General features: G+C 38.3%; 1 protein-coding gene across 3 annotated transcripts in view; it reads left to right on the top strand.

Moving 5' to 3' along the window:
- LOC122817284 (medium-chain acyl-CoA ligase ACSF2, mitochondrial-like) overlaps window positions 1-12424 on the top strand; it is a 1357975-nt gene that overhangs the window by 1113260 nt on the left and 232291 nt on the right. For all 3 annotated transcript variants that reach the window (XM_044090508.1, XM_044090507.1, XM_044090509.1), the window contains one exon: window positions 8987-9128. In XM_044090508.1, coding sequence (XP_043946443.1) covers window positions 8987-9128 — 142 coding nt within the window. The remainder of the gene's footprint in view (window positions 1-8986; window positions 9129-12424) is intronic.

Genomic DNA, 12424 nt, shown 5'->3' with positions numbered 1-12424 from the left:
GTGGCAGATCATCACTGGCATCCATGACCACAAGAACTGGCTCTTTCAGAAGTTGCACTGGCATGTCCACGTCCATGGTCAGATGCAGTGCTGCTACCTGAATGTGACTGATGTCTGCGGATGAGCTCCCTTCATGGAGAGTTCAGGACCATGACACCATGGCCTGACATATCTGGGTGTGGACAGTACACTTACTGATGGAACAGTGGATGTACTGACACTACGGGACTGTGACTGGGGATGGCCACATTGGCTGACAGCAGATGATGCGGCTGACCTATGCTCCAGAAGATGCGGTTCCCCACCCAACAGACGTTCCATCACAGACATTGCTCGTTTGATGACAGACACCCCTCAGTTCATCACAGACACCCCTCGTTCCAACATGTCATTCCTCCGATCCAGTGACTCAGCAATATGGTGGAGGCAGTCATGCAAGTCAAACTGTTGCACATTCACAACCCTGTGCCTTTGTCTGGAGCACCTGTTTCTCCATGATGGCCCTAAACATCCATTGAGTGGCATGGGAAGTTACACCTGCACCAGGTGAAGGAGGGAAAGCAGGCCACCTTCAAGCACTCCATCAATCCTCCTGTGTGGCACCTTACCCACCCATTGGCTACAGACAGACTCAACTGGCACTGAAGCCACAGTAACCACATTTTCCTGATCAATGTCATCACCCGCCACCTGTCGAATATCTATGGGCTGAGTGGACTGGGTAGGCATATACATACTAGCTATGTACAATGGACATGCAGAGGATGGCTGTAAGTCAACCTCTATGTCAGATTCAACCTCTGCACACACCCCTGACTGTGTCTCAATTTGAAAACCATTATCATCAGAGTCTGTTGATAGACTGACATCAGGTGGCACAGGTCCCACACTCCCACTGTCATGATCACTTGTGATAAAAAGCAAAAAAATTAAAATAAAAAGCAAGAAACACAGGAATACATGCACTACTATAGTGCAATGTATACTAACAAACCAACAGTGCTGCCAGTATTACAGACAGTATAGCAATACACATAACAGGCCTGAGATCAAAATCACCCACTACAATATTTCCTTAAATTCATCTGCAGTACTGACATAAAAATATTTGGCTTACCATCTGCAGGAGACATACTGCACTGTATCCCAGACGGTCCTGGAAGAAGTTTAGCAAGAGGGAAGGGCAACATCATCACAATTAACAGTAACAGAGGGGGTAATATATTTACCCCTTTATATGTGCATTAACTCTACTTTCAACAAGGACGAGGCTGACAAGTCCAACTTAAAATTATAACTGTAGCAATCTTCAGTCCCCCCCCCCAAAAAAAAAAAAAAGACATGTAACATAGAATTAGCATTCATTTCAGTGGTTTTACTATACAGTATATTCATATCCTAATATTGTCATATAAACGTACCTTGGTTTTACATGATGAGCAGAGTAAAATTAGCAGCTTATACAACAAGTGTGTCAAAGTATGTTCCTCAAACTCTATACTTTGAACATTGAGCACCATCACCAAGGATGACGCCACAATAAGAGCAAGAATTGATTGATTTCAAAAACTGACTGTCTTTCTGGTGTTATTATAAGGGGATCCAATATATGTCAGCTTGAGAGGACATAGTTAACAAATCGCATTTCTTTGCTAAGGATGGTCTGCACCTTTACTATCTAGGCTTTTGAATACAGGCTAAAACCTTAACCACCCCTAGAGTGCCTTTTTCAGGCAAAGCCAAATTGACAAACCTACCGACATAGTAAAATCAACTCAACTGAACTTTACTGCTCATTGCCAGGTGCCTAAATAAAAAGCTACATCCCTCCAAGCCCTCCTCATGCACAAAAATATAGACCTCTATGCAGTTACTGAGGCATGGTTTAAAGTGGCAGAGAGTACCCCGACATTGCAGGGTTTCAGTGTCGTCCACACTTTTAGACTAGTAGCAGTAAAACAAAGGCTAAAGGTGGAGGTGTCTTAATATACATCAGTAACAAGCATACTGCTGGGGTGGTCAAACAGGATCATATTCTGGAGTTCCTACAAACTTACAGAACTAGGTAAAACCCCCTTTATAACACACTGGATAGCTATTTGGCTCACTCCACAAAGAGACCATGAATCAGTGGTGTCCATCAGGGCTCCATTCTAGGCCCACTCCTCTTTGTCATCTTCTTGGATGTCAAAGCCAGTGTCAAAAACCTCTGGCTAACCAAGTTTGCAGATGATTGCAAACTGGGAGTAGTCATTGAATCCCCCCCGAGATGAGAACACCCTTCAGGAAGGCCTAACACAAATAGATGCTTGGTGTGAAATCCATGGTTTAAAACTCATCACCAAAAAATGCATTATAATACCTTTCGGAAAGCCAGCCAGCCCAGTTAACTACATCATCAATAAAACATTCCTAAAAGTTGATTCACTAGTCCAGGATCTGGGAACTTGTATCAATACTAACTAGGGTAGTAAGAAAATCCTTCCATGTTGCTTAACTTGTAAGCAAGGCAATGACATCTAGGTCCAGAGGGGTCATCATACCACTGTAATAGGCCCTAATCCAACTCATCATAGAGTATAATGCCTCCCTTGGTATGTACTTGACCAAAGGTTCCTTATAAAAAGAATACAAGGTGTAAATATAATGTTCTACCCTTATTGCTTTAAAGCCCTGTCTCTTTACTCAGTATCATACAGATGTCTGAGAGGTGATCTTTGCCTGGTATACAATGCATCCCTGGACCGTCTCTTAATGAACCTTTTGCAGATCTGTAAAACAAGTATAAGAACTACTAAATTAAAAAAAAACATAAATTTTGTTTGCGACATAAATAGGACATGTTGGAGAGACAGATATATTTCTCAGAGAATTCCAGTTTTCTGAGACAGGCTCCCAATCCATGTGAAGTGGAATTCCTCCCAATCCCTATTTAAGCTCAACTTGGACCAATCGATAGGTAATCGGAGATTCACCCCTGGTTTGGTGCCTATGTTCTTGATGGACAGAGGTTGTCAGTAAATCACCTGCTATATAAATCAAATTTGTGGGTCACATCTGGGTTGCACATCTAAACTTATAATGGCCCTCATGGTCATTAGCCTAGTATACACCTATGAACCTACCTGTTCCATTATGTTCTGTGTCAATAACTAAACACCACACTTTGATTATTTAATCTTCCTAAGTGTCCTATTCAGCTTCTTGTCATAGCTATTATGTACTTTTATCTTGCACAATATTCACAGAATGTACACTATTAACATAAATTATGTGCACACATAGGTCATTCTCATACATTTGCTCAAATGCATGAAATTTTATGACTGTAGTTTTTTTTTTTTTTTTTTTTTTTCATTCTGTAGATTTTATAAGTAACAGTACATTTACTTTTATCATGTTTATAACTATGCCTGCAGCAGGCACAAAGCAGCTTTAGAATCTTCTCTATTTCATAAACCACTATACAAGCAAACTTTTTGGTAAACTGTTAATGGTGGTAAGGGAATTTTATTCTCTCTGAACTCATGAAATCATTGCATTTAATATTAAATGAGATTCTTCTAGCAATCTGATTTTTTTCTGATCACACACATGATTTTCACGTTAATGGATCATGTAATTCATCAAATGCACAGTCATTAGCCAGATTCTTTAATTTAGTAATATAATTCAATCACATCGAACCAACATTTCATTCTCCAGATAATTTAGTAATGACAAAAATTAGTACAAATTAAAAAACAGTGAAAATCCCCCACCCCAAAAAGTTAGCATATGAATTTTATTAGTGATTTTATTTACAGACAGAACAGACTTCATCAGGAAAAAAATGTAACTAAACCTCACATTTAAATACTATTTCATAATCATATGATCATTTAAATGTGAAGTCTCAACATAAGCATCAATTGTTTCAGTGGGGTATTGTGATCTGTGACTAAGAAATGACAAATCAAATATAGATTCTTTCTCATCTCACAGTACCACTGAAAAATTTACTTCATCACTACAGCATTGTTGGTCCCCCTTGAAACTGAAATGTGCTATAAACTTTTAGGAAATGTTTTTCTTTGACATACATATTTGTAACTTAAATTACTTCTTCAGGCTTCCCAGGTATTCTAAATAATAAAGTAAAAACCAGTTCCTGGATAACGATTCTGCCACAGGCACAAGAACAAATACGTAAAAAATAATAAACCAAACAAAATCACCATGGCTTTAAGACAAAAATACTTTAATATAAAAAATGAGTAAGCGTTTTCATGACTTAACAGTTGCTTCCTCGGACTCTCACAATAACAGCACCTGCTCCCTTTTTAAACAAAAACACAACCAATTAAACAAGTTATACGATCAATTACATAATAAATCCTTAAAAACAATAAAAACTTCAATGGGAGAGTGCACATGTACACAGCAAGGGTTTAAGAGACATGATATCATTAATTCCTGGTGCTTTCACTGCATTAAAAAACAGAATCCACCTCTGTTCGGCCAACTCAGTCCTATTCTTGATGTCCCCCCTCTAATACTCTCCTTCACAATTTCTAGCACAAAAAAGTTAAATCTATGCTGAGGCCCAATGGCTTTAATATGGTGTGCTAAAGTATTACTATCCCTATTATTCCTGATGTCTCTCAAGTGTTCTTGAATACATTTCCTAAGAGAACAATTAGTTTTACCTATATAAAATGCAAAGTACATCACACAAAAACTAAAATACACTAAATTCCTAGTTTTATAATCTGCATAAAATTTACATTCAATCATTATCCCTGTCTGCGGATGTGTAAACTTCATGCCTGTATGGATACAACCACGGGTACTACAACTTCTACAGGGATATGTCCCTAGTCTCTATGATATAAAAGCAGATCTAGATAATGCTGACCTGTAACATAACTGCCTTTTTAGTGACAAATTATTCTTGAAAGAAAACATAGGTCTCCCACTCACAACCTAAGTTCTTCGGATACTTTCAAAATACTCCAATCCTTTTAATGATGCCACAAAAACATTGACATCACTGGAAAACGTCATATGGACCCTCACCTTTCCAGATTCAACTTGTTCTTGTTCTCTCCTATCTCCAGGGGGTTGTTCAGAAAAGTACGGTCGGTCTCTAGTATCCCTCTCATTAAGTAATTGAGCAGTGTTAGCATCGATTTCTTTCTCTGAATATCCTCTCTTCAGAAAATCACCCTTAAGATTCTTAAGAGCTACAATAAGTTGTGAATCCTCCTTATGTAGTTGCATAACACTCAAAATCTGGCCTCTAAGTACATTCTTAACCACATGCTTGGATGCATAATATTCTTATGTAAAAGCGAGTTCTTTCTACTTGGCTTCCTATATAAGTTTGTTCTCAGGTTCCCTAAATCAGACTTTCTCATAGAAACATCTAGGAAATATATCTCTTCTTTAGAATATTTATGCGTGAATCTCAAGAAGTTTGTAGTGTTAGATAAATATTCGATAAATTGAGGAAGCAACTCATTAGAAACATTCCATAAAAAGAAAATATCATCCACAAATTGAGTCTACCATACCACATACCTACAAATCTCATTGCCACACAGCACTGCACTCTCTTCCCATTGTAACAATGCCAGGTTGGCATCGCTATTGGCACAAGCCATACCCATGCCCACGCCAGCCTTCTGTAAAAATAATTCATCATTAAAAACATTATTCTCTAGAATAATCTCCAATAGCATATAAATTAAATCAATTTTTGTGGGAGCCAGATAACTCCCTACTACCAAAAATTCCCTAATATTCTCAATACCCCAAGTGTTCAGTTAAATTTAGGAATAAATCAGACTTCTGCATGCATAATTTCCCATTTTCAGACAAACTGTCCTTAAAAAGAGACTACTAAGTAAATGTAGTTAAAAATGTATAGAAAAAAAACAAATTATTTTGATTACTTCTGAAACCATGTGACATTTTGGGGTATTCTGGATTAACCACATAATGAGATGGAGACTAGTTTCAGACTTAGCAGCCATATAGGATATCAGACCATGTGATATACATTCTGAATAGTTGCACAGGCCTAGAGGTGAACACACACACACACACACACACACATACACACACACATATATATATATATATATATATATATATATATATATCCCACAAGGCCCAGGCTTGATTAATAAACCTAGTACTGAAGGAGCTAACCAAGACAGGTATGCAAGTTACTGGCCAATGCCAACCTTCCCATTCTTGTAGGAGGGCAATATCAAGATCCCAAAGCCTGAATTCCACCTCGATGATCACAGATGCTAACTCATGCATGGACCACTTGGATAAGGACCTAGCCTGACAAGCAGTTTGTATGCACTAATCGCTATAGTGGGTCTATATCATATAATCGACATTTGAAAATGTCGAGTCACCTTTACCCGACACGAAAATGTTGAACTCTAAGTTTGTCGGAAAGGCCAAATCACCGATTTCTTTCCAATCGGAAGGCCAACAACACCACATAAAAACAAACAAATTTAAGTGGGGGGCTTCACCCCCCACACACCTTCCACCCCCCCCCCCAAATAAATATTCTAATTCCGAGACTGCACTATAGTCAGGGAAAGGCCAGGTGTGACAGAAATGCCAACCGATTTCTTTCCCTTGAAAAGAAATCTGTGATTTGGTCGTTCAACAAACTTAGAGTTCAACATTTTCGTGTCAACTACAGGTGACTTGACATTTGCAAATGTTGATCTTCTAATACAGACCCGCTATAGCTGGGATAGAATTATTTATATTTGAAGACTTTGTCAAAGGTAATATTTATAACTTGTGACATAGAAGGGAGGTAGAGTAATCCCAATATTATAACAGGAAATGTATTGGCCTAAAGCAGTACTGGATACATCATAAATAATATGTGAATGTATTGCATTAGAAAAACTAAAAAAAAAACTATTGACACTAAGTTTTAGAAAATATTACCACTAGGAGTATTTGAAAAGCAATATGCATATATATAGATAACAAATCATACAACATTTACAATTGTATATTGCAACTTCTATCAAATTGTATTACAGAGCATACAGTATATAAAAACGGGATCCGGACACATGCTCGATTAGCATATGTCCGAATCACAAAACATTGAACACACATACACGAAAGCGCTTAACATCGAGAAGCACTTCCTTGTATGTGTGCCTGTTTCCTAGATCAGACTACAGTGCGGGTAAGGGAAAATTCCCTTTTCCCCACTGTAGTACAATCTCGGAGCGAGAATAATAAAGTAGGGGAGTGTGGGGGGTGCAGGGGGACTTGAAACATAGATTTTTTTCGATGTTAAGCACTTTCGTGTATGTGTGTTCAATGTTTTGTGATTGAGACATATGCTAGTCGAGCATGTGTCCTAGACCCATAAAAACATACTTGTTTATAAAATACAAATTTGATATTTTCAAAGGGAATATTTTAGAAATTAACTATAACATAGAATTTGAGATGCTATCTTGTATTTGCAGGTTTTTCCAGAAGAAATCTTCCTCATGTAATTCTGGTTTCTCTAATGTATTTTAAATTCCACAAGGAATGTTTATAGTCTTTGAATGGATTTTGAAAGCTTATATTTGTGATAATATTGACAAAACTTTTGAAGTTTTGTTTAGTATGGCCAAAGTGTATATAGAAGAGCTAGCAAGATTTCTGAGTAAATTTTAGATGATAGGGTCACAACATCAGAAAGAAAACTGTAAGTTGTAAGAGTTGAGGCTAGGCTACTGAAATTCATAATCACATATATGAAAATTAATAGATATTTTGAATGATTTAAGTTTCATTTTTATGTGTGTTATAACAACCATAATTTTGCTACAATAAAGCTTTACTGACTGGTTGCATACAATTGTTCCTTAGTATTGCAGGGCCCACTGTGACAGTGTTCTGGTCAGGAGGTGAGTAAATGTGGGGCATAAAGCATTTCTCATATATAATGAGGATAACACCTCACCAGTGCTAATCCACTGTCTCCTGACCTGGTGGCAGGTAGGTTTCCACTTCTAGCTTGTTCTCTCCCTTACTTATCATGGTGTGCCAGACTTTCAGATCACAGTGCCAAGAAGGGCCCTGGCAGGCAAGGCAGGTGGTCAGAGGCCCAGTGAAGGACCACAAATAAATAGTAAATTAATGAACTTGAGAATATACAGGTGACTTACAAGATGACTTTTAATAGATGATAAACATGATGAATTATGCTTTTGATTTGTGCCTTAATTTGCATTTATGAATGCAGAAACAAAAGCATATCAGTCAAAGATACTATTCATCACATTGGTGACTTAGACTCAAGACTGAGCCAGAAGGTTAGGTGTTAAGTGAAGGAATATGGGTGGAACATTGTCAGAAGGTAATGCCTTATTTGGGTAATGGGCTTCAAACACCTGTCTTGCTATGACATTTACTTCCATGGAAGGGAAATTCACTGATGTATTGCCCAACCCACCATTATGAAACCTTAATTTTATGGACTAGGTTGATATAATTTTCTATTTATAAATAGTTATAATTCAGGTGTAGCCATACCTAATAATCATTTCCTGTGATGGAGTAAACAGTTGTAATCACTGAATACAGCTCACCCCCACAACTATTTCTAATTCTTTCCTGCACGCAGGCTCACTGCTTGTACTTTATAGTGTGTTCATTTATTGAACAGCAAATAACAAATTGTTGCTTAAGTGTTCATATAATAACTTCAGTATATTAACTGCATTTCTGTATATGTGACTGTAGTACCATTCCTGTCAGGACTTTGATAAAAATCACTTTCCCTCTTCTTTTTTTCAAATATGACTTAGTTATTTGCTTTATTGTTTCCAGTCTCTGGTGATCATTTTTGTTGTCATTCTGTAATTGTAGTTTCTCATGCCATAATATTTTTTTGTGATATCAATCATGTATCACTGAATGATTGGTGACTCATGCTTTTTTCTTGACTTTACAGAGATCTAGCAACCATGGATGAGTATGGGTACCTCAAGATTGTGGGCCGCTGTAGTGATATGATTATCCGAGGAGGAGAGAACATCTACCCTGCTGAGATTGAGCAATTTCTGCACACACATCCCAAGATCCAAGAGGCACAGGTAAGATGGACACTGCAGCAAAGAATACTGAGTACTCAAACATAGCTTTCTTGAAGTGAGCATAGCATTTCTGAGGTTTCATTCTTTGGAGGTAAAGTTTATCAAAGTTTCCATCCGCCAGAGTTTTTGAGTAATTTGAATGAATATTTTCAATGAGTAGAACTTTTAACTTGATTCAATACAGCAGCACAAGAAGTAACTCAGGATTCTAAATCATTATAATGTGCTCCCAATTTCTAAAGAAATATAAATAAAGCCTGAAATACAAATTATTCCATGTTTTTAAACTCCATGTTATCTAAGCATTGATTCCAGTGTGACAGCCATGCACACATTTTTGTGTATTGCAGTTATCTTCAACAGATTTGGGAATATTCTGAATAAATTTACAACATGTGAGACACATTGCTATAATATAAAATGGCATTACTAAAGTGTGTCAATAGAAGATGTTCATTGGTCAAGACATTGCCCCTTGAGTAAAATTCAGTTCACTGAAACAAATGTTCTAGAAATTCTATCAATCAGTGTAGTCATTCTTGAAATGTAAGCAGGTGGTCACAGTTTGGAAACAATAATTAAGCAGTGATATGTCTTCAAACTGTCCTTCATTTTGCAGGATGTCATTGATTTTGCCTCACAGAAGTGCTATCTTTTGGGACTCAAACACACAAGTACAGAGAAATCCTTTTGCTTTCTGTTAGAACATACAAGTGAAACGAAAATATTTGGTGTTATTTGGGACTTAAATCCAAGACATCCAACATACCACTCCAGTGTCACTGCCACTAAACTAACAAGAGATCTGGACAAATAGGTGTTGAGTTTTCCCTTTGGAGAATTGGATTCACAAAGCTTCCATGCAAGAATAAGCTATTCTTGCACAGAAGTGTCCGCATCTGTGTAGAGCAGCAGCACGCCTTGAATATAAATGAAGGCGTGCTGCTGAGCCCCTACACGGACACGGATCTGTGTACGAGGGCAGGGGTGTGTGTCTGAGAGCAGTGCACTCACTAAACACATGCCCCCTGCACTCCATAATTGCCACACAGCAATGTAATGGTGGCGAGAGTGTCCGCGAAATACCTCTCAACCTCTCAGAGTGTAAGAAATCTGGAGAAAGGAAATAAAAGTCTGGGGATCACAGACTTAAGTTGACAGAATAACAGGTTATGCATTATCATGAAAGTGCTGAAGGGTATGAAGTGTAAAAAGCAAATGTCTGTCAGTATTTTCTAACTGCAATCTTTAATGATTTGCCACTAATCTGCCAGAAAGCCACAATGCTATGAAAAATGGACCAAAAATATAAGGCAAATATCTGGGCAGTCTGTGACAATCTGTACAGTTGAGAGGTATGGTGGACACAGTGACCATCCGTGGAGCATACCTCAAATGCAAAGCCTGTCATGTCATCACCATTGTAAAAGCACCCCCCCCCCACACCGATAATGTTGCAGAAATCAATGTGCATACCCCTACAGTACAAAAATAAAACAGCAGTTTAATTTTTTTTTCAGTCCGCAATAAGCATAGCTTTGTGGGTGTGTGCATCATGCAGCTCTGTTTAGCCTAGCTTACACATCATCAGGAGCTAAATAGGTATATACTCTAAAACATAGCAATATGGAAATTGTGAAGTGGTTAGAGCGTTTGCCTTGTAAGTAGTTGTTACTGGTTTGATCCCCACTAAAGCCAGTTAGTATTTTACATGTACATACTTTTTTTTAATAATTAGGTAGTAAAGAACACATATTTGTTACCCAGAGTAGTGCAGTAGGTCCAGATGTGAGGTGTGAGTGTAATAAAGTTGTGAAACCCCCATATAAACACAAGTGCCCCATACATTATAGTCACACAAGAATAAATGTAATGAAAGCACATTGGGGGATGTCAGGGAAGGTAAACAAATATATAATATGTCAGGAATGATGAATTAATCCTATACAGGTGGTAGTCCATAAAATAAAACATAAGCAATGCTAAGCATTGCACAGATATGCTGACTGGGTGTAAGCATTGTGTAAATATGAATGCTAAGCAAAGACTAGCCCAGCTAAGCAGATTTTCCCATTGGTAAGCAGTGCTGAACCTGCCCCTGTAAGCACTCCCAACCTTAGCTAAGCAGGTTTGCCAGTAGCTTAGCTTAGCTCAGCATATTCAAAACCATCCAATCATGGCAAAAAGCAGGAAATCGGCCATATTTAAATCTCGAAGTCAGGGAATACAGCTCATAACTGGTTGTAGCTCCCCACTATAGGCAGTATGGCAGGTGTTGGAGAGGGCAAGCCCTTTTAGGCACAGCACTGGGGCATACAGGATTCCAAGGTCATGGTAGGACTCCTTGTAAAAAAACATGATGTGAGACTGCTGCAGGACCAGTACCAGGGCTCCCAATACAAAGCAGAGGCCTGGGAAAGTCTCACCCATGATCTCAGCAGTGCCACTGGTATCCCTCAGACTGGTGAGCAAGTCCGGGACCACTATGCTGACTTGAAGCGGAGGAAGAGGGAACTCTTGGACCAGTGGGTCCAAGAAGCACAACAAAGGGCTGATGTCCCAGTAATGTGGAAGTATTCATAGCAATAACTGTTTACCAAAGTCCAGCCTATGTATGTGATGGATTGGTATGCATAAATGTTTCTTTATCTTCATTACAGCTCTAGCTGAGCGGGTTGCGAACCAGGAAGCCCATGCCAGCAGGTTGCAAAGGCTGTGTTGCGAGGCTGGTGAGTAACAATCTAGCTTGTAGTATTCATACCAAATAAATATAAAGGAGTAGAATGTCACCTGGCAGTATTCATAGGTTGGTACTAGGCTATCGGCCCTAGGGCCTATCCAAGCCTAGCCATAACAATTCCCTGGCTATTTCTTCCCACACTATTTACTTCCTTGGACCCCTGTCTAGCAGGGCAACTGATGTGATCCCTGGGGTGAATTTCCTTTCTCCCATCCAGTCATCAAGGTTCCTTTTGAAAATTACCCATTAAAAATGGGTATGGTTTGTACTGAATAACACAGACAATATTACAGTAATAGTCTCATATAGGTTATATATAAATAAAACTGTAACTGCCTGTCAATAAACTTCAAAACCTTGGAAAGATTGCGTTTACTGTGTTATGGTATGATTTGAAATGTGTACATGTTATGCATAGCAACTATAGTTCTGAAAGCATTAAATGTGTACAGGTTATGCATAGCAACTATAGCTCTAAAGCATTAAACAATAAAGTCTCATCTGACAAAGTTAGTGCCCCTATAAGACACGAGATTAACTGATATTAAAAATGTCA

The sequence above is a fragment of the Protopterus annectens genome, chromosome 12.part0, assembly GCF_019279795.1.
Source record: "Protopterus annectens isolate FY-2018-M chromosome 12.part0, PAN1.0, whole genome shotgun sequence".
NCBI classification, from domain to species: Eukaryota; Metazoa; Chordata; order Ceratodontiformes; family Protopteridae; genus Protopterus; species Protopterus annectens.
Note: the sequence above shows the minus strand (reverse complement) of the source record. Positions and strands in the feature narration are given on the sequence as shown.